General features: G+C 41.3%; 1 protein-coding gene across 1 annotated transcript in view; it reads right to left on the reverse strand.

The window, feature by feature from the left end:
* Window positions 1-26,679, reverse strand: part of LOC136881992 (cardioacceleratory peptide receptor-like) — a 283,179-nt gene that overhangs the window by 106,366 nt on the left and 150,134 nt on the right. Inside the window, exon 5 of the mRNA XM_068229121.1 lies at window positions 6,124-6,219. Within this exon, the coding sequence (XP_068085222.1) occupies window positions 6,124-6,219 (96 nt within the window). The remainder of the gene's footprint in view (window positions 1-6,123; window positions 6,220-26,679) is intronic.

The raw sequence follows: 26,679 nt of genomic DNA on the forward strand, positions 1-26,679 counted from the left end.
CAGTCGTAAAAACTCGTTACGAAAATTCATCTCACTTTATACCCGACCCCTCAGAGAACCGGGACAAGGGTTGGACATACAATTTATTTGTTTCTTTTAGGGACATGAGGCGTAGTAGCAATATAAGTGTTAGAATTCTGACAGTGTAAGCTCCCTATTGTAAGGAAAAGTACGAACTGGAAACATAGAGATAATTAGACTCATAAAGAGATAACTTGTGTCCTCACTCCGGGGTGGTGCAGCTCTTTTCATGCACACCCCTAGTGGAGGCGAGATGTATTAGCTATTTAGGGGGAAGGTACACCTTTACAAGTATAAAAAACTACAATATTTTACCTTTTATTTCTCAGTAACACTATGTTCTGTTGAAATGAAATTTCACACACTCATAGTACTGTTCTTCTCCTTTAGTATTCCGTTTGAACATTTGTAATTAACTGCCCCATGTTAATAAAAATTAATTTTCAAAATTTTGGACTAATTTATACATTTATTATGCTTTTCCTTGATACTTTCTACAAATTTTCATATTCCTGGAATATTATTGTTTTAGAATGTTTACAATGCTTGTGTTAACAATGTGAACTAAGATCGTTTGGCAATCCTTTGAAACAATATTTTTTCTCCCTTTTTATAGGAGTAGTTTAATTTTCAGCATTTTCTTGAAGTATTTTCTCCCCAAAAATTACCAAAAGCAAAAGTTACAGCAATGGTTCTAGTTCAGATTGTTAAGAAGCAAAAACTACATATGCATAAAAAATGTCATCAAGATAACTCAAAAAATGTTTGAGTTATGAAGGAAAAAGAGGTAAAAATTAAAGTTTCGGAGAATGATGTTTAAACTTACCAATGGGAGGAAAAGGCTACTTAACATGTGTACAGATTATGGGACATATCTTGAATACCGTTAGAGATATTTACAAACTTCCTTCAACATATTAACGAGAAAAGTTTATTCTAAAAAAATAAATTGAAAAATGATATTTGTACCGGGCGGTACACCTCCACGCCGCTAATTCAAACCTTGCGCCAGTTGAAACTCCCCTACTGGAATAAGTCTGAACTTTGTCTTATGTGTTAATTTTCAAGTTACCCTGAAGATGTCACTACTTGGAAATTTTGACGTTTCTGAACTGTGTTGTTTTCGACGTATTTTTGTTTTGCTTGTAGTAAGAAGTGTGAACATTCTCTTCTAGAGGATACTACTAGATCAACAATAGTGCACCCTAGTGCGAAGTGAAAGAACTGTTTTTTGGAGAAATTTTTATTTCAAAAGTTTGTTTCTTATTAAATTTCTTTCTGTTATTGTTTAAGTTGGCTGTATACCCCTTTCTTTCCCCTTGTTTTGTATTTAGCCAATCCCGAATTTTTAAAATTAATTTCTAACCAATCAGGTGTATCTTCTCCAAAGGGGATATGTTGCTGTACCCTAGCCAATAAATGATTATGGGCGGGTGTTTTTCTTCCTGAAACGCCTCGAACTTTCTGCGAGAGTATATAAACTGCTGATTTTAGGGTCTCTGCGCCACTTCTGTACCATCTTTCAGTGTGTAAAGTACATAGCAGGGGGCGGGAAGCGCCTCTTTCTTCGGGCAGCTGTTCAACAACCAGGTAATGGCCAGTTAATAACTTCTTTTCTTGCTAGCTCAGCAGTTTAACTCTCGGGGCGGGTCCGAAGCGTTTCCACCATGTAACCTTTTCCTAAAATGTAACTACTCTTAGCACCTATTCTCTTTTAAAGCTACATATTGGGATAGAGAGTGCTTAACCCTCTCGAGCTCCCACTCATATTGCTTTGAGGTGAACTTATTTCTCACCACCGATTCTTCCTTAATGTAAGGTAAATTGTTCTTTTCTAAAGTCACCTCTGTAGTATGGGATTAGCCCTTGCATTAGCGGCCTAGAGCCAGATTAGGTTTTAAACAAAATGTATTAGGAGCGCAGATCGCCTCCTCTCAGGTGGTTATTTTTGAGGTCATGTAATTAACCTTTTTCTTACTTAATAGGCCTCAGTAGGTTGGGTATTTTACCCCTGTATCTATGTCCTTAGAGGACAACTTGAAGGTGGAGTTTGGTGTGGCCTTTAATAGGCTTAATGTTGAGAGCGAGTGGCTCTTTCTCGAAAATTGAGTGTTGTACGCCTCGAGGAGGCTTTACTGTGTAATTCGGAGCAAGTGCTCCTGAGCATGAATGGGGTTTTCTGCCCCTCTGTTAAAACTTATTTTGGAGTAAGGTTGGGCTGATTGCCCAAGAATTGTGAAGTTGGGGCGCGAAGCCCAAATCCGGTAAATATTGTACCTATACTTTTGTTGCCTTGCTACTCTGTACCTGCCATGCTTGTTATTTCTTAATTTTGAAAGGAAAGTATAACCTTGTTAAATTTTACATTAACTTTAATTTCGTAGTTTGAGACCCGTTCAAGCCCGCACCTTCTTTCACCTCTAACTACCACGGAAAACTCCGTAACAATATTTTTTGACCAGTAAAGGTGTACCTCCCCCTTACCACTTACCAACTCTCCTGCCATCCTTAAATCTCTGGAATTACCAGGAATCGAACCCGTGCCGTGGGAAGTGTGTCAACCTCCGGATCTCAAGATCGCGGGTTTGAATCCCGCAAAGGTAAATGTTGAAAGGCGGAGAAAAATCCATTCGATACTCCACGATATCGGCATGTAAAATATATCTGGTGATAGGCCTACATCTGGTGTTTATCCGACAATATTAATTAAAAATCAGCCTTAAATCGTCCAACCAAAATTCCGGTTACTCTTTTATCTGGTAGAGTAAAACAAAACGTCGAAATTAACGCAGAGGCAGCCTAAATAGCGTCGAATAAAAATATCTGTACAGGGTAGTTGGAACCATACGATTATTTTCATGATAAGAAACATTTCCCACTTCCATGATAGTAAACATACTGTTATTTCATGGTTTTTAGGAACGTAAATCTGTTTTAATGTCATATTTTTGCTTGCTGTACACGACGACGTCAGATGGAGGGGGGGGGGTGAGTTAATTTACCCCCTAGCGAGTTGACTGCACAGTTCGGATTATGCAGCTGTGAGCTTGCATTCAGTATTGATGTGGGTTCAATCAAACTGTCGGCAACGCTGAAGATGGTTTTCCGCTTCTTTCCATATCTAGGCCTGTCCTACCTTATCTTTACCACGAGACCTATCTGAGTCGGTGTGACGTAAATAAATAAATAAATAAATAAATAAATAAATAAATTAATAGTCCGCCTCTGTGGTGTAATGGTTAGTGTGATTAGCTGCCACGCCGGGAGGCCTGGGTTTGATTCCTGGCTCTGCCACGAAATTCGAAAAGTGGTACGAGGGCTGGAACGGGATCAACCCAGCCGCAGGAGGTCCAGTGACAGGAGGTCAACTGAGTACAGGTGGGTTCTATTCCCATCTCAGCCATCCTGGAAGTGGTTTTCCGTGGTTCCCACCTCTCCTCCAGGCAAATGTCGGGATGGTTTCCTTTCCCCTTCCTTGTCTATCCCTCCCAATCTTCCCATCCCCCCCGCAAGGCCCCAGTTCAGCATAGCAGGTGAGGCCACCTGGGCGAGGTACTGGTTATCCTCCCCAATTGTATACCCCAACCCAGAGTCTGAAGCTCCAGGACACTGCCCTTGAGGCGGTAGATGTGGGATCCCTCGCTGAGTCCGAGGGAAAAACCGACACTGGTGGGTAAACAGATAAAGAAGAAGAATAAATAAATAAATAGATAAATAAATAAATACATACATAAATAAAACCATCTGGTCTTCCGTCCATACATGCGGCGTGTTAACCGAGGGATATAATTGTTTCCAAACAAGCTGTTGCATTCCGCTTAAGGTGAATGTTCAACCGCGGATGCTTTGGAATTCTAACCTTTGTCATCTAGGAGTAAAATCGGCAGTTAAATCGCAGAGCTAACCACAACTCATTCACGTACAATTGTTATAATTCTTACAAGTAAATATCACTGTGTCTGAATCCGGTGCTGCAGTCGACGACACGCAATTGTCACGTTTGCTATAAATGCCCCTAAAGGCCATCGACCTCAGTCCAAATTGAACCTGTTATATTGATAACTGAAGAAGCACGACTATTTAGGCTGCGCCATTGAGGTCTGTTTAAGAAAAAGATAACTCTATTCCCCGACACGATACACATATCGGAATATTCCTTTCGTAAGTATTCTAATGAGGTGTGAAACCGAATGAAAGTGAAACATAGATAATGCCTGATGAAGGTTAAAGGAAAGTTGTTTTGGAAATGAGGTCTTGCTGAAGAATACCGCATGTGAGATGAACAGCTCAAATGAAGATAGAATGCATCTAGCAGGCGAAATTGTAAAAATCAGCATAGTGGATTTCGATAGGACCTAATTTGATTCCTTCAGAATTTGTTCACGCAAAACAATGTCATAAACAGCAAGTAGTGTAAGAAATTCATCGTGTATTTATGAACGATGAACTTATTTACAAATTGAGAAGAGAGCCCCACGTGAATAACGAGTTTTAGATAAAAAATGCTAATACATAATAAAACGCAATTTTCGTCATATTATTATTATTATTATTATTATTATTATTATTATTATTATTATTATTATTATTATTATTATTATTTAATTATTATTATTATTATTAGAAGCCTCCGTGGCTCAGACGGCAGCGCGTCGGCCTCTCACCGCTGGATACCGTGGTTCAAATCCCAGTCACTCCATGTGAGATTTGTGCTGGACAAAGCGGAGGCGGGACAGGTTTTTCTCCGGGTACTCCGGTTTTCCCTGTCATGATTCCTTCCAGCAACACTCTCCATTCTCATTTCATAGCATCTATCAGTCATTAATATATCACTTTGGGAGTGGCGACCCCATCGTACTAACAGCCTATATATGCTTCGTTCATTACATCCCTGACCCGATCAATGACTGGAAAACAGGTTGTAGGTTTTCATTATTATTATTATTATTATTCTCCGGCTTCTTGACTAAATGGTCAACGTAGTGGCCTTCGATTCAGAGCGTCTTGGGTTCGATTCCCGACTCGGTCGCGGATTTTAACTATGTATCGTTAATTCCTACGGCTCGGTGACTGGGCGTTTTTTCTATTGGCTTTACGTCGCACCGACACAGATGGGTCTTATGGCGACGATGGGACAGGAAAGGCCTAGGAGTGAGAAGGAAGCGGCCGTGGCCTTAATTAAGGTACAGCCCCAGCTTTTGCCTGGCATGAAAATGGGAAACCACGGAAAACCATCTTCAGGGCTGCCGACAATGGGGTTCGAACCTACTACCTCCCGGATGCGAGCTCACAGCTGGGTATTTGTGTGCATCTCAATATACATATTTATCTACACACAAAAAGCTACTAACTACTGCAGAAACATTCAATAGCGATTACATCCCTTCACATAGGATTGCCGTCAGGAAGGGCATCCAGTCATAAAATATTAATATGAACATTATTATTATTATTATTATTATTATTATTATTATTATTATTATTATTATTATTATTATTATTATTATTATTATTAAATACTTTGCAGTTGGAGATATCCCAGTGTCACGGTCTGCTTATAATATCATACCAAGAGAATTAAATGGAAACATAAATCACATAGAGAACGAAATAAACCCTTGGCGCAACATCCCAAGATAATTGCTGCCCAGCCAGACAGTCTGCAGGTATTGGAGTGTCACGTGGTCAGTGCGACGACATCCTGAGTTGTATTGCTTAGCTTTCGGAACTAAGTCCGCTGCTTCCCGTTGACTCGATGTTGAGTGATCCGCATTCGAGTCCTCAGTTCGGAATTAAAATCCAAGGCCATCGATACAGAAGCAAACACGCTACTCCTACACCACGGAACTCACTAAATCCATTGTAAATTAATTTACAACCAGAACAAATTATTACAAGTAGATACATAAAAGAATTTTAAAAAAATTCTAGAATATACACAAGGAAAAATTTAAAATAGATAAACGAAGGCATTCAATTTCTAATTTTACTGTCCACACTTATGGTACAAGAATCCTTGTTTCATGTATAAACTGGAGCACTTGGACGAATTGAAGTATTGGACGCCAGAGTTTTAACATAGAAACTATTACGTTTATTTACCTTGTATGGTCGTCTCCTCGTAGAAAACGATTATGGGGACGGAGAAAAGTATACTTAGAAGCCAGGCAGAGGCTACCAGAAGACGTGCTCTTCGCCCTGAAACAATAAATAATAATAATAATAGTTTTATGTCGGACCGACACAGACAAATTTTATGGTGACGATGGGGTAGGAACGGGCTAGGAATGGGAAGAAAACCGCTGTGGCCTTAATTAAGAAACAGTCCCAACAACATTTCTCTAGTATGAATTTAGTAAACCACGGAAAACCATACTCATGACTGTCGCAGGTGACTTTCGAACTCACTATCTCCCGAATATAATCTTACAGCTACACGGATCGTGCAGCCATATCGCTCAGTCTAATATTCTTATTTCCCTCAGTATTTTCCCTGAGCATGTTCTGGTGGTTCAAATATAGGGTTCAACTGAAACACAAAAGATCTAGTAAAACTGGCGACCATTTCACTCGAGATACTTTAACTGGTATTAATACATCATAAATTCGATCTCTGTACGATGTCCATTACGTTACATATAACGGAAATGGATTAAAGTTGTTGATACAACGCAATCGCTACACCTGAAGTGAAAAATGGAGTAATACCAGAGGTCTCAGACGTGTTTAGAATGAGCTTGACAGCAAGTTTACCATCCATCAAAAATTTGGGCTCTGGAGTCTCGACGTGAATTCACTGGACCGTCACACGAAGTTGAAAGTAGGGTTATTCGACTGTTCTACACCTTGTTGAAGAAAATTTTTCGCGCTGATGGATTACGTAATATTCCGCCGTGCGAAAGCAATATTTATTACTCAAAGGAGCTTGTTGCTCTCTTATTTACTTCCCATTTCTATGTTATGTCTCTGGAATTAGGGAAAAAATAATTCTTAATCTGCTCTCGATGATGGGCAATTAATATTGTATGTCGCTTGAGGCATCAGGTTGAAAGTTACTCGGATTTTCAAAGCACATACGAGGGCTGTGAATATAGCAGTGTCAATATTTTTAGAATGGAAGGTGTAATGAACTAACAAGTACAATTGTATTACATTCCTTCAATGTAGTTACTCGCAAAATCTATTACCTTTTGTCAAATGTCGGGAAGCCGTTGAGGACCGTTGGCAACGCGTTCTCTGTTGATGACGGAGCGTCCTAATGCGTGGAGTACAGATGTTTCTACGGATAATTCCCGGACAGTCCATCGATGGTCTACGGAAACGAGACCACTCACAATGTCAATCTGATCTTGAGGAATGGACGGCTGACCTGTGCGGTGCAAATCCGCAGTTTCATTCCTACCAGCAACCATTCTATACGGTAATGCATTCTCGCTAAAGGCTTCACGTAATCCTCGATAACATTCTGATGCATTTTTGCCACGGGAACCTTGATTTTAATCCACGAACGCTGATCACTTTTGGAAAACACGCTTTAGAGCGATGAAATCGACGCCCTTTACTTCAACGCCACACAGCAAAAACACTCCCAACTGGATGCCAGCCAAAAGCACACTACACATCAATAGCGCTACTTGTGCGCTCCCATATCCTGTTTGCGCATGTCCTATCTCCTGCGAGTGTCTGGACTACTTTATTTACAGTCCTCGTATTCATAGTTATCATACAGTAGCTGTAGGGGAACCGGAAATAGAGAAAATGGAGGATATAACGGGTGTTTGCTATGGCAGAGTTTGTACCACCTATGGAACTAATGTAGTTCAAAATAAGGTTAAAGCAAAACGCATAAGGTACAGGTGGTCGTGGTGGTGATTATGGTTTTGAGAGGAACTACAACTAGGCAATCATACTCTATCGGATAAAGTATATTAACTATAATGATTTCAGGACTGATATATGTCCAATAACGGAAATGAGTGATCATTAGGTCATCATCATGATCATGATCATCAACAGGTATTCTGCCTATTGGCAGATTTCTGTCACCGTAACTGTCTCCATCTGCTCCTATCGCAGGCCAACTCTTTGGTAGTTTGGTAACTTCTCCTTTTCCTTTTGTTCAACATTGTTATTATTTCCTTCCTAGTTTCTTTTCCCCTTCCATTGAACCTTCAAGAACTGTTGTTAGAAGTCGTTTTTCTCTCAATATATGTCATTCAATTCGCTTTCCTCTTTTTAATCAGGTTTAGGAGAGTTCTTTGTTCCTTGATTTTTTCAGTACTGTACTGTTCTTTGCTTAATCTATCCATTCTGTTTCTTCCATTCTCCTCCAAATTCACATCTCGAACAATGGGTACAAGCAGCGTAAATGAAATATTTTCGAAGGCGTAAGGGAAAAGAACCTACACCAGAAGTCTGTCAAAGTCGTTTAAGTCAAAAGGAGGTGCTCAATTAGAAAGAATTTCATAGGTGTTCTTCACTTCTAATTGGTCAAACATGCCCATGGAATTAATATTGACAAGGGAACTGTTTATATTGGGCAAGACCGACTGCAATGAAACTCCGTAGGATGATCAATTTAGGCTGAACGCCGTGGAGGTACGCCACGCAATACAGATTGGTCGGTGAAGCAGGTATATGAGCTTTAGAGGGTTGGTCATATTGATAAATAATTTTAAAATATGTATTCAATATCTCGCACAGTTGTTATTTTACTAGCTACTGAAGTTAGTCTTAGCTTTCCGAGGTGATGTTGATAAATCTGTACGTGACTTAAGACCGGCTTGAGAGTCAATCTCAAGAAATCAGCATCAAATACAAACATACCGTGAGTTTTAGCCGGTGTCACCGTAGCGCACTTGCAATGGCGTGATCCTGTCAGCTTGGAGGTCCGTGTTTCAATCCCTCCCAGGGCGATTTTTTCTTTCTTCTTTTCCTTTTTCCTTCCATTGGTGCTCTCAAATCAGCCTTAAGCCACGTTCAGATTTAGCTACACCAACCATCTAACCCAGTTCACTTTGTTTTCGACCACCCTGCATTTCCTTTAGTCCGTGGCCGCTAGATACCTACTTCAGTTATATCGCTAAGCAGAGCAAGAGACCACTGCGGAGTAACATTATGTACATGCATGGGAACATCACGGTCCTTGTGAGTATTTGGCACAACTGGAGTGGGTGCAGTTTAGAATACCGAGCTCGATAGCTGCAGTCACTTAAGTGCTGCCAGTATCGAGTATTCGGGAGATAGTGGGTTCGAACCCCACTGTCGGCAGCCCTGAAAATGGTTTTCCGTAGTTTCCCAATTTCACACCAGGCAAATGCTGCGGCTGTGCCTTAATTAAGGCCCCGGCCACTTTCTTGCCTTTTCTGTTACATCGCCGCCATAAGACCCCTCTGAGTTGGTGCGACGTAAAACCAATAGCAATATAGAATGATATATTGATATTGCGACGACGGTGACGATAATGATGCTGATGATGTTATAGATATCTATATATATAAAATAAGAGTTTTGTCTGTACATTGCTCAGAATTTGAAAAAATGGTATTTATGTATCGTTCATGTCCACAGTAACAAGGAAACGCATTTTTTTTCCTTTTCCGTAATTTCTGTCTGTCTGTCTGTCTGTCTGTATGTATGTACACGCATCACTTGAAAACGGCTGAAGAGAATTTAATGAAAATCGGTATGTAAAGTCGGGGGATGAGCCACTACAATCTAGGCTATAAATCATTTTGTTCACGCTGAGTGAAATGGTAGTTTAGGGGAAGGCCTAACATTCAGTTCTCAAATATTTATATTTTAAGTGGTCCTGTCGATAAATACTACATAACTGAAGTTACATAGAATTAAATTTCCGATCATTTATGTCTTATACAATTTTACCGTACCGGCTATGATAACACTGATATTCATGAATTTCGATTTTTGTTGCTAAGTCCACACCAACGCCGAGCCACGAGAAAATGGGTGAACAGAAATTAATGAAAATCGGTATACAGAGTCGGGGAAGAAAGAACTGTAGTCTAAGCTATAAACACTTTTACTGAACCTGGGTGAAATGGTAGTTTAGGGGTAGGCGCCTAAAATTTAATTTTTAAATACCTTCGTTATTGCTCCTACAGAAAAGTACTACATAACAAAAGTTATAGAGAATACAATTTCTGATCATTTATGTTTTATTCAGTTTTACCGTACTGACTATGATAAGAGTAGTATTTCAGAGGCGGAAGAAAACTAAATGCGAAGGCCTACAATATGGAAGGCGCATAACATTGATCAACAATAACATTACATTGACCATTGTTTGTAGTGATGTTCTTTGCCTCTTATCGTGCCCTCAACTCTGATAGATGGGATTACTGTTGCGTACCGAGTATAACAGCCTGACTCAATATTGGCGGGAAAGAGCTGGGGAGTTAAAAAACTGTTTTCTTTAGCATGCCATTCCTCTGGTTCATACATTGTCCGATACTGCTGCTACGTAGCACACTGGTTCATCAGTATTCCAGCTATCCACTCCCTACTCTGACGCGCTGTTTTGAATGAGCAGCGTGCAGGGGCTCACTTAGTAATAGTAGTATGACCTGGTCTAGAATTACATTTCAGGCCTATTCCAAATTACAGCACTACAATTCATTAATAATTCAAAATTCAACCCTGAAAAGAGACGTTACTTAAGAAAAGCGTCTTCCTCTTCATTTGTATTAAATTCTACATTCATTTTGTTCGAAATTAGCAGTGAAGAGGGGTTTTCTCCTCTGTCTTGGAGGAAAAATTTGCCTCCAAGTCAGATAAATTTTTCCACCACCAGTGTAGTAAAATGAGATTTTCCGATTCATCGGGTACTCCTAGGAAAGAGATTAGTAAAAGGGCATAGATTTGTCCTCCTGGGATAACCCGCTATTCGACCCTCCCCTCGCCGAACGAAAAAAAGACGAAGAGTGTTCACGGATCAAGGCTGTGCGGCTTGGCCATTCTAGCTGTGGAACTTTGGACTGTTAGATCAGCAGCGTAGTACTGTTCGTTGAAAGTGAGAAAATGTGTTGTTTTTCATTTGATCGAGTATTTCATATTGCTTATATTTGCTCCATTCCTACTGACGTCATTGTAATGATCTATGTTCATTTCACTTGGGAAAACCACTAAGGCAGTCTTTCTGAGAATGTAACAAAGCAGGTGGAGAGTGAGTGTCTGCCATTATAATGAAAACTCCCCAACCTGATTGTGACAGAGTAGGCAAGCAGACCTACCATCAGAATGAAAATTCCCTAACCCAGTCTTCATATGAGAAAAGAAGTTTGGTGACTTCCCCGTCGCGTTTCTAGGGTAACGTTGCTATGCAATATAATACAATCTTGCTCACAAGGTGTACACTACTTAACATAGAATTCTGTATACAATGTAGAATTCCGTAGCGAAGGACGGGTACATCAGCTAGTATTCTATATAATTCTATATTGGACCCACTCATATGCGAGCAGTCTCGAAATACAATGGCCATAGCGGTGCCATGCATATGCGTTATCTTACTCCGCAGCGGTCCCTTGCTTTGCCTGGTGAGATAACTGAAGCACCGGATGGGCAAACTGTTGTATGTCCGGCGCTCCCTTCTCGCTCCGCCTGCCAGCTGCACGCGCGCCTGTGTATCATTCTGCTAGCTTCGACGCGCAGCCCTCAGTGCGCGTGCCTGACCATCGAGTGTACTATAAATAGGAGCTCACTGCCTGCTCACTTGCCCACTTGCCCCGGTGTCCAGCTCCAGAATACACCCTACGTCGAGCACGGAGGCTACTCCTCTTGAAAATGTGCTTCGACCAGGTGGACTGAATTTCTGGCAGTACGAGGTTTCACCTCTGGTCACCGCTCCCTTACCTGTTTCCGCTGCCTATGTTCCGTAATTCTTTTACAAGCCATTTTCATTCCCTAACTTATGCAAGCTCCCTTAGTTTCGCTAGGTGGAATTTCTTCAATCAATTGAACTTGCTTTTTAGGAATTCAGGCACTTCGACAAACAAGGACTCTCATGAACATTTATGTTAGTGTGCCAGATAGTTCTCGACTATCAACGTGTCAATTCACAAAGACTATCTTTTCGAGATAGGAGTGTATATAAAGACTGCAAACCTGTACATATTGTATAAAGACAGACTTTTCTCAAGATTCAATATTCTTTTTTGCTTCAAAATAAATTTCAGTTATTTGTGTAAATATCATAAAGTGAAGCAAATAAAAGTTGTGTTCTGTAAACTTCAACCTTGGTTACAACACAACTCTATGGCGACGAGGTAAAAAAAAGCGCCACTACAATTCATCGGCCCCAGTCGCCAACTCTATGGCGACGAGGTAAAAAAGCACCAAGCTACAATTCTTCAGCCCCAGTCGCCAACTCTATAGCGACGAGGTAAAAAAGCAACAAACTACAATTCTTCGGTCCCAGTTGCCAACTCTATAGCGACGAGGTACACACGAAACCAACACCACAATTCAACGGGTCCAGTTGTCAACTCTACGGCGACGTGCTAAACAACAACGACACTCCAACCAGTTCTGACACACAGCTTACCTTACTCTTTCTTGCACGCATCTCGCAATGGCTACTGCGGAACAACTAGCTACGGTCTTCCAAGCCTTACAGCAGCAACAACAACAGTTTATGCAACAACAACAGGCAGCATTAATTCAGGCTATTCAAGCTATTTCTGTATCTACACAGCCATCAGCTATTCCTCCGTTCTCTGCTTTTGACCCGGCTAAGGAAGAATGGTCAGTTTATTTAGCCCGCTTGCAACAGCATTTCATCTGCCATTCTGTCACAGATGATCAACGCCGCCGCGCACTATTTCTTAGTTCGGTTGGCAATGCTACGTGTGAATTACTACGTAAATTAAGTCCAGAAGAACACTTATCTGAGGTACCCTTCACGCAGCTCTTAGCCCGTCTCACGGAACACTATGCCAAAGCTCCTCACATAGTGGCTGCTCGCTATAAATTTTTTCAGAGCAGAAAGCAACCCCATCAGACACATACTGAATGGATAACTGAATTGCGTGGTCTAGCTAAACCCTGCCAGTTCATCTGCTCCAAAGACGGTTGTGGTTCATCCTACACTGATTCTCTCATTCGGGACATGATAATTTTACATACTCCTGAAGACAAAATACGTTTTGACGCTGTCAAGCAGAGTAACCCTTCTTTAGAAGACGTCCAGCGTATTGCTACGGTTTATGAGCTTACTACCAAGACTGCCGCAGCCATAGCTTCTCCACACGAAGTTGCCCAAGTCTCGCCTCAGGCCCGCAAGTCCTCTGCTACAGTGAACCGTACGGATAAGGCGCTCTCCACCAAGCATTCTCGCCAGGTTCCCTCTCGTAATGCTACACGGAAGTCCAATTCTAAAAGCACCTCGAAACTCCTGCCTTCCTGCCGAGGTTGTTTCAAGCATCATGAACGTCGTGACTGTCGTTTTTTCAAAGCTACTTGTGAACGATGTAATAAACTTGGACACATTCAGACTGTCTGTCAAAGTTCGCCCCGCCCTGCTAAGACTACTGCAGCGCGCCGGAAGCATATACAGCCCCGCCAAGACATGGAAGTTGATCAGATCAATCTTATTCTTCCCACAAAGGATTCTCACAAAATCATCATTCCTCTCTCATTCTCTGATCGATCTGTCGATTTTCAATTAGACACTGGATCACCTGTCTCTATTATTAACCTGACTACCTACCACAACTTAGGTTCACCTTCATGCTCTCCAGCTGACATCCAGCTCGTGACATTTAACAAGAAGAAAATTGACATCAAAGGTCAAATTAAGCTCCAGGCTAGTTATAAAGGAATTCAGAAGGCCATTCCTCTTCTCGTAGTTAACAACTACACTGCATCAAACATTATGGGCATGGATCTATTTAACTTATTTGGTTTCCAGATACATGACAACATTAACGTCGTATCTACATTGCATCCTACTTCTGACGTTACCGCTCTCCTAGCGCAGTTTCCTGAAGTCTTCGACTCTCAGCTCGGAACAGCAAAAGACTATACAGCTCACATACAGCTGAAATCCGGAGCTAAGCCTCGCTTCCTCAAAGCACGTCCAGTACCCCTAGCACTTCAAGACCAGGTCACGAAAGAATTAGAAAGATGGATACAAACTGGAATTGTAGTACCAGTTACTTCTAGTCAATGGGCTACTCCACTCGTGATAATCAAGAAACCTGATGGTAATGTTCGACTTTGTGGCGATTTTCGATCTACAGTCAACGCACAACTCGAAACCGATATCTTTCCTATTCCACGTCCAGAAGACTTATTCCGTCGTCTCTCTGGTGGACAATTCTTCTCTCGAGTTGATCTTAAAGAAGCATATCTCCAGCTACTTTTAGACGAAGAATCTAAGAAATTTCTCACACTCAACACTCCTCTCGGACTGCTCCAGCTCCAGCGGCTCCCATTCGGTGTTTCATCCTCAGCGGCTATTTTTCAGCGCTATTTGGCTCAACTCACCGCCTCAATTCCCGGTTGTGCTAACTACCTGGATGATATTATTGTTACTGGAAAAGATCATCAGGAACATCTAACCAGTCTCCGCCTTCTTCTCCAGAAATTGAAAGACAATGGCCTACGAGCGAATCTAGCTAAATGTACCTTCTTTCAGTCTCAAGTTCACTACCTCGGACATATACTTGATAAGAATGGAATTCGTCCTAGTATGCAGAATGTCTCCGCGATAGTAAACATGCCAGCACCTCAGAACCTCAAGCAGCTTCAGTCCTTCATAGGCAAAGCGAACTATTATAATAAGTTCATTCCACACTTCGCTACAGTGGCAGCTCCATTAAACGCTCTACGTAAAAAAGGTGTTAAGTTTCAGTGGACTCCGCAATGCCAACAGGCATGGAAAACAATCAACAACGCCTTAATTCAAGCTATACAACTCACTCATTTTCAGCCCGACAAGATCATCACGCTAGCTACTGACGCTTCAGACTACGGTGTCGGTGCCGTTCTCTCCCAGAAGGATCGTCATGGACAAGAACGCCCCATCGCCTTCGCTTCGAAAACACTTAATGACCATCAACGTCGATACTCACAGATAGAGAAAGAAGCTTTAGCCATCATCTTTGGTATTCGCCGTTTCAATGAATATCTTTATGGCAACCATTTCCTGATCATTACCGATCATAAGCCTCTCGTACACTTATTCCATCCTGGTAATAAGATCCCAGAGAATTCCCTCAGAAAGCTTCAAAGATGGTCCATGTTCCTTTCTGATTATTCCTATCAGATTGTATATCGAGCCACATCCCAGCATTGTAATGCTGATGCCCTCTCCCGCTTACCCGTTGGTCCTGATACTGCCTTCGATTCTCAAGAATCTGAATGTCTTCAGTTGGACATAGAACTTGAAGATACTGTATCCAGTTTTCCTATTGATGCTACCTGCATAGCTAAAGCTACGGATAAGGACAGTACACTTGCTACTGTACGTACTTACATCCGCAACGGTTGGCCTCTTCAGAGCACACTTCCTGCCCACTTGGCACCTTATCATCGTATGCAGCATCGTCTCACGACTCGTGCCGGAGTTGTACTACTAGAAGCAGGCACCATCTTCCGAGTGGTCATCCCACTTCGCCTACAGAAACAAGTTCTCGAGTTATTACACCAAAGCCATTGGGGTATCTCCAGAACAAAGCAACTCGCCCGTCAACACTGCTACTGGCCCGGTATTGATGCCGCCATCGAAAAGCTAATACGTCATTGTGAGCAATGTCAAACGAATCAGAACGCCCCGTCTTCTGATCTTGCTTCATGGCCTCCTGCTACTACTCCATGGGAACGAGTTCACATCGATTTCGCAGGTCCTTTCCTCAATTCCATGTGGTTAATAGTCATCGATTCACTGTCAAACTTTCCATATGTAGTGGATATGCATTCGACTACTACAACCGAAGCTACCATTCGTGCTCTCCAGAAAATCTTTACTACTGAAGGTTTACCGCAAGTACTCATTTCGGACAACGGACCTCAATTTACAGCTACTGCTTTTCAGAACTTTTGTACGCATAATGGCATTCGTCATATCCTAGCACCACCTTTTCACCCTCAATCTAATGGTGAAGCTGAACGCTTCGTACAGACATTTAAAAGAAGTATGAAGAAAGCTGTCTCTTCAGGCTTAACTAAAGACCAAGCCTTGCTCCAACTCTTAAACAACTACAGAACTCTACCCGGCGCTGATAATATCACTCCTGCACAGAAGCTCCATGGACGACCTCACAGAACTTTACTTTCTCTGTTACAGCCTCTTCCGGCCCAGCATAAGACCTCACCAACGAAGTTCTCCCTCAACGACAAGGTCTACACCAGGACATTCAAATCCAACCCACTCTGGATACCTGGAGTCATCTGCAGATCTTTGGGTCATCGTCTCTACGAGATACAGACTACGGAGAAACGTATCTGCCGCCATCAAGATCAGATACGTCTGCGCTACCGCCCCTGTCCAGCTATTGATGCTATTGCTAAACCAGATAAATCTATTGCTGAACGCGCTTTAGATCATTTAATAACAATGGGTTCCTTTCAGGACGAGACAGCGCCACTCCGCCCAGTTCCAGCTCCGGACAATACAACAGAGATATCAGCAGCTCCGCCCCAGCATCGCAGTTGCCGCCAGCGCCGCCGCCGTTTCACGCCGTACCGGCGCATTTAGGAGGGGAGGGTGTTGTATGTCCGGCGCTCCCTTCTCGCTCCGCCTGCCAGCTGCACGCGCGCCTGTGTATCATTCTGCTAGCTTCGACGCGCAGCCCTCAGTGCGCGTGCCTGACCATCGAGTGTACTATAAATAGGAGCTCACTGCCTGCTCACTTGCCCACTTGCCCCGGTGTCCAGCTCCAGAATACACCCTACGTCGAGCACGGAGGCTACTCCTCTTGAAAATGTGCTTCGACCAGGTGGACTGAATTTCTGGCAGTACGAGGTTTCACCTCTGGTCACCGCTCCCTTACCTGTTTCCGCTGCCTATGTTCCGTAATTCTTTTACAAGCCATTTTCATTCCCTAACTTATGCAAGCTCCCTTAGTTTCGCTAGGTGGAATTTCTTCAATCAATTGAACTTGCTTTTTAGGAATTCAGGCACTTCGACAAACAAGGACTCTCATGAACATTTATGTTAGTGTGCCAGATAGTTCTCGACTATCAACGTGTCAATTCACAAAGACTATCTTTTCGAGATAGGAGTGTATATAAAGACTGCAAACCTGTACATATTGTATAAAGACAGACTTTTCTCAAGATTCAATATTCTTTTTTGCTTCAAAATAAATTTCAGTTATTTGTGTAAATATCATAAAGTGAAGCAAATAAAAGTTGTGTTCTGTAAACTTCAACCTTGGTTACAACACAAACTAAAAGAGATCCGGAAAATATTTACAATAGCGCTGACGGGGAATTGATCCTTGTTAATGAACATCGCAGAAGATGCTGGGAATCGCCTCATATGGAGAAATAAAAAAAACTGAGGATCCGAAAGCCCTGACTCCACTGAACTCAAAAACCACCGGCAGAACTCAAAACGCGAATGTTCGTCCGGATGCTTTAACGCATGAACAGAAAATTTGTAAGGACACATTATGCACATCCTTTTTGACAATGTTTCGACACGACGATCTCTTAATTCTCAGTTGCACAGATAAATGGCGTTGAGATTTCGTCGGACTTCGTTCCAGCAGCCCGTTTCACGCCATTTTGCCACTAACTTTTGCATTGTAGACTTTACTGGAGGTTTTTCAAAACTCTTCCAGTCTTAAACTCTTGCGCAGACAGTTCGGCACAGGTTTTCCACGAATCGTGCTTCGCATAACACTCAACAATACACACGCGCTGTTTTATCATGAGCACCATTTGTATTGCATTCAACTTGTCAATAAACACGCCTGCTTCTCTCATTCACCCGCACATAATGAGACAGTGCCATACTGGGGAGATGCGGGAGATGCGTGTCACAGTAACCGAAATCACGCTTTCCAGCATTTCTTGTGATGGACAGTTCTCCTGTTCATTAATAAGTGTCAATTCCGAGTCAGTCTTATAAATATTTTCCGGTCCAGTTTTATTTTGCCCACCGTGTCATATAGACCGCCATGACACGATGGAAATATCATGTGGCGATCCCTAGTGACCGCAGCGGCATTCAGCAGCTGGTGTGGGTTCATAATCATGATCATCCCACAGGTTTTATGGAATCAGCTGTGCTTTATTTTAAATATGTCGTAATTCCAAGTACAGATACAGAATCTGATACGAACCGCTATCCAGAACCGCTATCCAGAACCGCTGGCCTGGTGGTAAAATTTTCTGGTTGGGATCGCGAAGATCACTACGGATCGGCAGTGATCTTTCATAAAATGTGATTTATGAATGACCTTAAGGGGAGTTATGACTGAAATATTTTATTTCTGGACCAAACATAGTTTTTGTTTTATTCGTAAAAATATAGTGCATTCCTTCCTCTATTCTTAAAGCTCTTAGGACCATTTAAAATGAGAGTACTGTGTATTTAAAAGCCTACGACACGTCCTGAAGCAGCACAATATGTGATGACTTTGTGGCTCAGGACAGAAAGAGAAGCCGCGATCAAGGGAAAATTAGAAGAATACATCAGAAGCGGCAGAAATTAAGCAAGGAAGAAAGAACTGGGAAGTTTGAAGGGGAGACATATCGTGCAGGGCAGTTTTGAAATGAGTAGATATTCTGCTTTTTTCTCGCATTGCAATTTTCCAAGATTTTGCTCTGGCCTTCTGACCCCAACTTGGCAGGTTTGATCCTGACTCAGTTCGGTGGTATTTGAAGGTGCTCAAATACAGTACGTCAGCCTCGTGTCGGTAGATTTACTGGCCGGTGAAAGAACTCCTGAGGCACAAGATTCCGGCACCTCGACGTCTCCGAAAACCGTCAAAGTAGTTAGTGGGATATAAAAACAATAACATTATTTATTATGCATAGATGTTCAAGATTGCATACTAGGCTATATCATATTTTAGCTTCCAATATAACAGATACCCGTGGTGTAGGGATAGCGTGCCTGCCTCTTACCCGGAGGCCCCGGGTTCGATTCCCGGCCGGGTCAGGGATTTTTACCTGGACCCGAGGGCTGGTTCGAGGTCCAGTCAGCCTACGTTATTAGAATTGAGGAGATATCTGACGGTGAGATAGCGACCCCGGTCTAGAAAGCCAAGAATAACGGCCGAGAGTATTCGTCGTGCTGACCATACAACACCTCGCAATCTCCAGGCCTTCGGGCTGAGCCGCGGTCGCTTGGTTGTCCAAGGCCCTTCAAGGGCTGTAGTGCCATGGGGTTTGGTTTGATATAACAGATAAAGAAGTATTAAAACCCTAATATCTTGATATATGGTGAAATCTCGATACAGTGATACCGCGCGGACAAAAAAAAGTAATAAATGTCGTAGATGGAGTTAGTTATCAGTATAAAAAGGGATTTAGAATAACGGGTTCCCATGTCAATTGATGAACACAATAACACATGAAAATTTAATTACAGTAACTACTTGCCACATCATATCATTTCATTCCCACTAATATGAAGTTTTCGACATCAGAAACACACAAAAGCTACCAAATGACAATACTATGTCCGACAAGCAGGGTACATTCATACTGATCACGTCATTTTAATATCTCAAACGTAATTGTTGTTCACACAATACAGCACTAAACTACTGTAAACTAACCTAGTTAAAGAAATCTGATCGTCGCCATAAGACCTATCCGTGTCGGTGCGACGTAAAGCAAATAGCACAAAAAAACAACAAAAAAAAACTGAAATGCCAGTCTGTTTCACATTCCTCTTTACAGACAAAGAAACACACAAAGAACAAATTGCGTCGATATTCACTGCTATAATTGCAACAGTCCTTGGAATATACGATAATGTATTAAACCGATATAACGAAGGGTTTAATTTCATTTTAAGGAGTTGTCCGATGGCTACCTAGATATTCGTAGCTGCCGACTTGTTGTTTTATAAACCTATTCTTCAAGTTAGTGCAGAGGTATAAACACTCTTGCTTGTTATTCTTACACATTAGGAAAGTTCAGTCTTCGTATGGCAGTGACAAATGTTCCTAATTACTGTACGTTTAAGTATGAATATTATGATAATACCGAGAGGAAAGCACATCGCCGGCGCCTGAAAAGGGAATCGTACTGGAGAGATTTTTCGTTAAACCGAGAGTATCGTTAAACCGAGATCGATCAATCAATCAATCAATCAATCAATCAATCAATCAATCAATCAATCAATCAATCAATCAATCAATCAATCAATCAATCAATCAATCAATCAATCAATCAATCAATCAATCAATCAATCAATCAATCAATCAATCAATCAATCAATCAATCAATCAATCAATCAATCAATCAATCAATCAATCAATCAATCAATCAATCAATCAATCAATCAATCAATCAATCAATCAATCAATCAATCAATCAATCAATCAATCAATCAATCAATCAATCAATCAATCAATCAATCAATCAATCAATCAATCAATCAATCAATCAATCAATCAATCAATCAATCAATCAATCAATCAATCAATCAATCAATCAATCAATCAACCTTCATTTAGGACAGTCGCCCAGGTGGTTAATTGCTTCCCTAGTCTTCGATTAAATAATGTTAAAGCATTTGGAAATATATCAACCCTCTCCCAGCGAGTGAGTTGGCAATCCTGGCGAGGGTCCCATACACTGGAACCATACTCTAATTGTGTGTTTACCGGAGACTTACATCCCTTCTTCTTTACATCCTTACTGAAAAAGAAAGTGAAAACCTACAGCCTGATTTCCAGTCATTGACCGGGTCAGGGATGGAATGAATGAAGCCACCATCTTGCGGCGAGGATAGGAATTGTGCCGGCTGCCGAGGCCTGTCGCACCCTTCTGGGGGCAATGATTAATGACTCACAGATGAAATGAAATGATAATGGAGAGTGTCGCTCGAATGAAAGATGACAGGAAAAACCGGAGTACCCGGAGGAAACCTGTCCCGCCTCCGCTTTGTCCAGCACAAATCTCACATGGAGTGACCGCGATTGGAACCACGGAACCCAGCGGTGAGAGACCGACGCGCTGCCGCCTGAGCCATGGAGGCTTTTACATCCTTAATACAGCCCCTAAATACTTTCATAACTTGTGAAGAGATATGTAAGAGATATTGCTTGCTATGCTTACACAGTTCAACTTTCGTATGAGAGTACCAAATGTTCCCAATTACTTTTACCTGTGAATAGACTACAGAAATTCATCCTCTTAAGAACATTTGATGGTCTAGAAAATGAATAATGACAGTATGTGTGTCTAGTCCTCATCCCGAAGGGCATTTTAAACTGAATTAATTGAATTAATGCTGGGACCGGGGTATTTTATCGTTAAAGAGGAAACTTTCTTTGTATGGATATTTGACTGTGCTCATATACTGCACAAGTTTGTAGAGTATGACACTCTGTTCGTGTTGTCAAAATCATTTTTAGGCATGAAGTGGTTTTAAGTAACTTTGAACGATGGATATCTGATTAGTACTTCCAAAGGAAAAATCAATGAGGGCAAGAGTAACGAGTGGATATAATATACATGGCCGTGGTCTGACAAACATTCAATCTAATTTTATGACTCGTTGTGGAAGTTAACGAAACCCTCACTCACAGTATTCCACTTCATGGTGTCAAGTCTTTTTACAACAGTTAATGCTGGAACTGTTAGGCATATGATCAACTTTAGGGGTGAGGACTAGACAGACACTGTCGTTATTCATTTTTGTAATTACCATTCTTCAGAGTAAAATTTTTGTGCCTCATATATTAGTGCGGATAGAAATCGAAATAATATTTACTACCTTCGTAGAATTAGGTGGATATCACTACTAATACTTCTTTCAGTGTGGCCAGTCATCAGAGTACGGGTTAAACTACTGACTGTCCATACCGTATAACAATGCTACTACTCCTATAGAAATATTTACATATTTCGTAAGCTTCTATCGAATTCTTCTTTCAGTCGAACGTCTGACGGTTTCCAAAGCTTGGCTATGCTAGGACTCGTATTAACGAACAGGCAGATGCGCGGCTTGGGCGATGTAGCTACCAGCTTCCATTCGGGAGATAGTGGGTTCGAACCCCACTGTAGGCAACCCTGAAAATGTTTTTTGTGGTTCCCCCATTTTCACACCAGGCAAATGCTGGGGCTATGCATTAATTAAGGCCACGTTCACTTCCTTCCAACGCCTAGCCCTTTCCTATCCCATCGTCGCCATAAGACTTATCTGTGTCGGTATGACGTAAAGCAAATTGTAAAAAAAAAAAAGGAACGCCACATCATAGCATGAGTGAAACGAGTAGATACTGTAAAAATCACGCAGTCTACACGAAGAGAATTATTAGATAGTAATAGTTGCTGCATTTCTCCTCGTGTAATGATACTTTTCATTGGCAGTAGCATGTAAAAACTTATATTGGGAGTTATATCTTTGTGTTAAGGTGTCTGCAAAATCACACTGCGTGACACAGGGTCTATGAGAATGAACATGTACGCTAGAGAAGTGAGCCTTCAGATTATGCTAAGAACATTGTGTGACGTGCTAAATGGCGGTAAGCATTACTGTTAGAGTAATAGCTATCGCCTTTCGGGTAGCCTTTTACTTTGAACAGCTTTGTATCACGACACTTGCTTCTGAAAACAAACCAAGAGGCTTTCGAGCAGATTTGCACTGCTTTTGAATACTTGAATTAGTGATAGCTGATACGTAGGGTACAATAACCTGAAAACCATTAACACGCAAACCACAGTGCAGGACTTATCAGTACCATCGCATATTAGTTTCTTTTCTGGTTGTCCCAAGTGAGATTCCAACCTCTGTCGTAGATGATTTTAATCATGGTGTTGTCATGTTGAAACAAAAGATCACGTAGCAAGAGACAAACGACGTTGCCATGTTGAAACAACAGATCTTGCTGATTAGATTAGGCACTTAGTAGTAGTCAAACGACGTTGCCATGTTGAAACAACAGATCTTGCTGATTAGATTAGGCACTTAGTAGTAGTCAAACGACGTAGCCATGTTAAAACAACAGATCCTCTGAGACTGGATGAAGCTCTTAACAATATAAATATGACGTAGCCGTGTTGAAACAACAGATCCTGTGACAATGGATAAGATACTTAACAACAGAGTGATGGCGTAGCCGTGTTGAAACATTTTATACGAGATCGGATAAATCACTTAGGAATAGAAAAATGACGTAGCTATGATGGAAACAACAGATCCTGTGACAATGGACAAGACACTTAACAACAGAGTGATGGCGTAGCCGTGTTGAAACATTTTATACGAGATCGGATAAATCACTTAGGAATAGAAAAATGACGTAGCCATGATGAAACAACAGATCCTGTGAGACTGGAATAGGTACACAATAATCATGGAGCGACGCAGCCATGTTGTAAGAACCGATTCTGTGAGATCTTCGAAGTAATTTTCAACGTGGCAATCATCTGTAAGAGAATCCTTCGTACTGTTGACTAGAGGAGAAAGAAAAAGGTCCTGGCCACTCTACTGCATGTGCACTCCGACTGAAAGGGGGTATTAACTAACCCGCCAACGCCCAAATTTGGATGAGGCACTAGCTTTGCTTTCTTTTTGTGAAGGTAGGATTGAACAAATCTTAATTTTTGCGCTAAGCTGGTAGATAAGTTATGAAATCATATTTTCATTGGGTTATTTATTTATATAAAAACCGGACGAGTTGGCCGTGCGGTTAAGGGCGCGCAGCTGTGAGTTTGCATCCGGGAGATAGTGGGTTCAAACCCCAGGCTATACCTTAATTAAGGCCACGGCCTTTCCGCTCCTAGGCTTTTCCTACCTCACCGTCGCCATAAGACCTACTGTATCTCTGTCTGTGCGACGTGAAGCAAATTGTAAAATAAAAAAAAAAAAAGAAATATAGGCTATAAATTCACTCGTTACTAAGAAACATAAATAATAAAATAGAGACATATAAGTCCTTTTTATAATTAATCAATAAGAAACTATAAATGATTCAAAGAGCATGGAAAAGGCAACTAGAAAAACTATCGATAAGGATCTGAAATGAAACAATTTTAAGAGGACGAAGTCTTACCTTATGTGGAAAAGAAAGGGAAGACCTATGCAGAGCATGAAAATGAAAGATTCTTAAGCATCCCAAACCCAATACTGCCAGGCTGGGAAGAGAACAAGTTTTGACCAAGAAAATGCGGATGGAAAAAATTAAATAGAAGAGTCTGAGACGAATAAATGTAGGCAATTTTGGACTCAAAATGTGTTCCTGTGGTCACTACTGACTTATAAAAAGCGTGCCAACAACAAATACAAAGGAAATGCTTTGTTGTCCAAAAACTAAAAGACAATTGAGTAGAACATTTAGAGAAGAAGACCTTTCAGTCAACTTCGTAATTTCATGAGATGTATAAATTAATTTGGTTATACACCAACTTTAGTCGATAATTTTCATATACATAGAAAAAAGAAACATATACCTTACCATCGGTTTACGCTATGGATAGGATTCTTTAAACCGGGTTCCTACAGCAAAAAGATGCGAAGTATTCTCTGGAATCTGCCTTACTTCTGTAATGTTGTCATTACCCGCTCAAGCAGAGACAAATACAAAGGTCGACCCGTTGTTACTCACCTCTTGTTTGATGTCGTGATTAATTGCAACTCTCTTGAATGATGTGGCCTTTTGCTCCGGGTATTCCTCTTCCTATTCATCTCAGTCTATACCAAGGAGAATTCACATCATGTATATGTATGTGGCTGTATTACAGTTAGCTCAATGCTAACATTTACAGTACTGTACATTTTAAACATCTTATGCAAGACCATCGAATTAATTCAAATATTTTCGGGAAAAACATGGAACCTTTTTCAACCTTCTGCTTCGGTTTCGATAAAATCAAATTTTCGTTTAGATTGTCACGAAATATATTACAAACTAGCAAATATACCCGTGCTTCGCCACGGTATTCTACATTGTATACGGATATCGAAGTAAATTGCTGTACGTGCTGTGATTAAGACTTTTTTAAAAATTCCATGATGCTTAGCGTTATCCTGAAACAGCAGGGGGGTGTTTCCATACGTTGTTACCAATGTAAAGTGCGAGTTGCGGAGTTGTGATGATAACGGCAGGCTCACTTGCCTGCTACCATTCACAATCGAGTTGGAAAGTTTTCATTATAATGGCAGGCCCCATTACCTACTGCGTGGTCACAATCGATCTGGGGAGTTTTCGTTACAATGGCAGGTGCAGTTGAGGAGTTTTATTATAATGGTAGGCACCTTCCCTACTGCCAGTCAAAATTGAGCTGTGCTGTTATCATTATAATGATAGGCCCCTTTTCGTAATGTCAGTCACACGGAGTTGGTGAGTTTCCATTATAATAGCAGGCAACTGCTCCTAATGCCAGTCACATTTTAGATGCGTAAATTGTGTTTGTGTAGAATTCGATGATTCTATCTTTCACATAGGTGATTCAAAATATGAATTATACATGTACAAAGTGCAAAATTTACTTACAATTGAGAAATAGAGACAAATCTAACGTATAAGGAACAGAGATACGACAAAACGTCTTAGGACCAAAGTTGTAGATCACTCCAAATTGAATCGACATTGTGCCATCCGTTTTGTGACACGACTTACCGTTTAGCCACGAAATACCTCGAAACGAAGGTCTGCACCGACATTAAAATTGCCTTAATATTTCGATATTTTTCGGGGGTAAAATGTGAAATATTTAAAGATCTTGGAAGCATTCCGTCGGTTACAGGCTAAGACATAATTTTGCCAAATTTCAATATTATAGCTCGTCCGGTAGATTGTGCCGCAAACTTGCTTTGGGGGAACCGGGGGGGGGGGGATTAAAATGAGGGCTTTCAGGAAAATAAAGCTAATAAATATACAGATGATCATTACAATATTACACCTGAAACGGATAACTGTACGCAAGTATAGCCAAGATAATCAATGTACCGACGCACAGTTGTTACGATTGTATTTATATAGATAAGGAATCTGCTCCTCGTACAACACCTTTTGGGCTATGCCCGCTGGACTTAGCCTGAAATACTGACCGTTCAGGTTATCTCCCTTATTAATCCTCCTATCGAAAAAATGCACACAAGAAAAACGTTTCAGAAATGGATTTCCATAAAAGTTGATCGATTTGCAGCCAGGTTGGTCTTGTATATATTGTGGAAGAGTAAAATCACTGTTTCAGTTCCCTACAAACCCCCAGTCCATTCCGGGAATTTGACATGATACGGACTTAAAAACCTACCTACCGAGCTCGATAGCTGCACTCGTTTAAGTGCGGCCAGTATCCAGTATTCGGGAGATAGTAGGTTCGAGCCCCACTGTCGGCAGCCCTGAAAATGGTTTTCCGTGGTTTCCCATTTTCACACCAGGCAAATGCTGGGGCTGTACCTTAATTAAGGCCATGGCCGCTTCCTTCCCACTCCTGGCCCTTCCCTGTCCCATCGTCGGCGCCATAAGACCTATCTGTGTCGGTGCGACGTAAAGCCAC

The sequence above is a fragment of the Anabrus simplex genome, chromosome 1 (assembly GCF_040414725.1).
Source record: "Anabrus simplex isolate iqAnaSimp1 chromosome 1, ASM4041472v1, whole genome shotgun sequence".
Taxonomy (NCBI): Eukaryota; Metazoa; Arthropoda; class Insecta; order Orthoptera; family Tettigoniidae; genus Anabrus; species Anabrus simplex.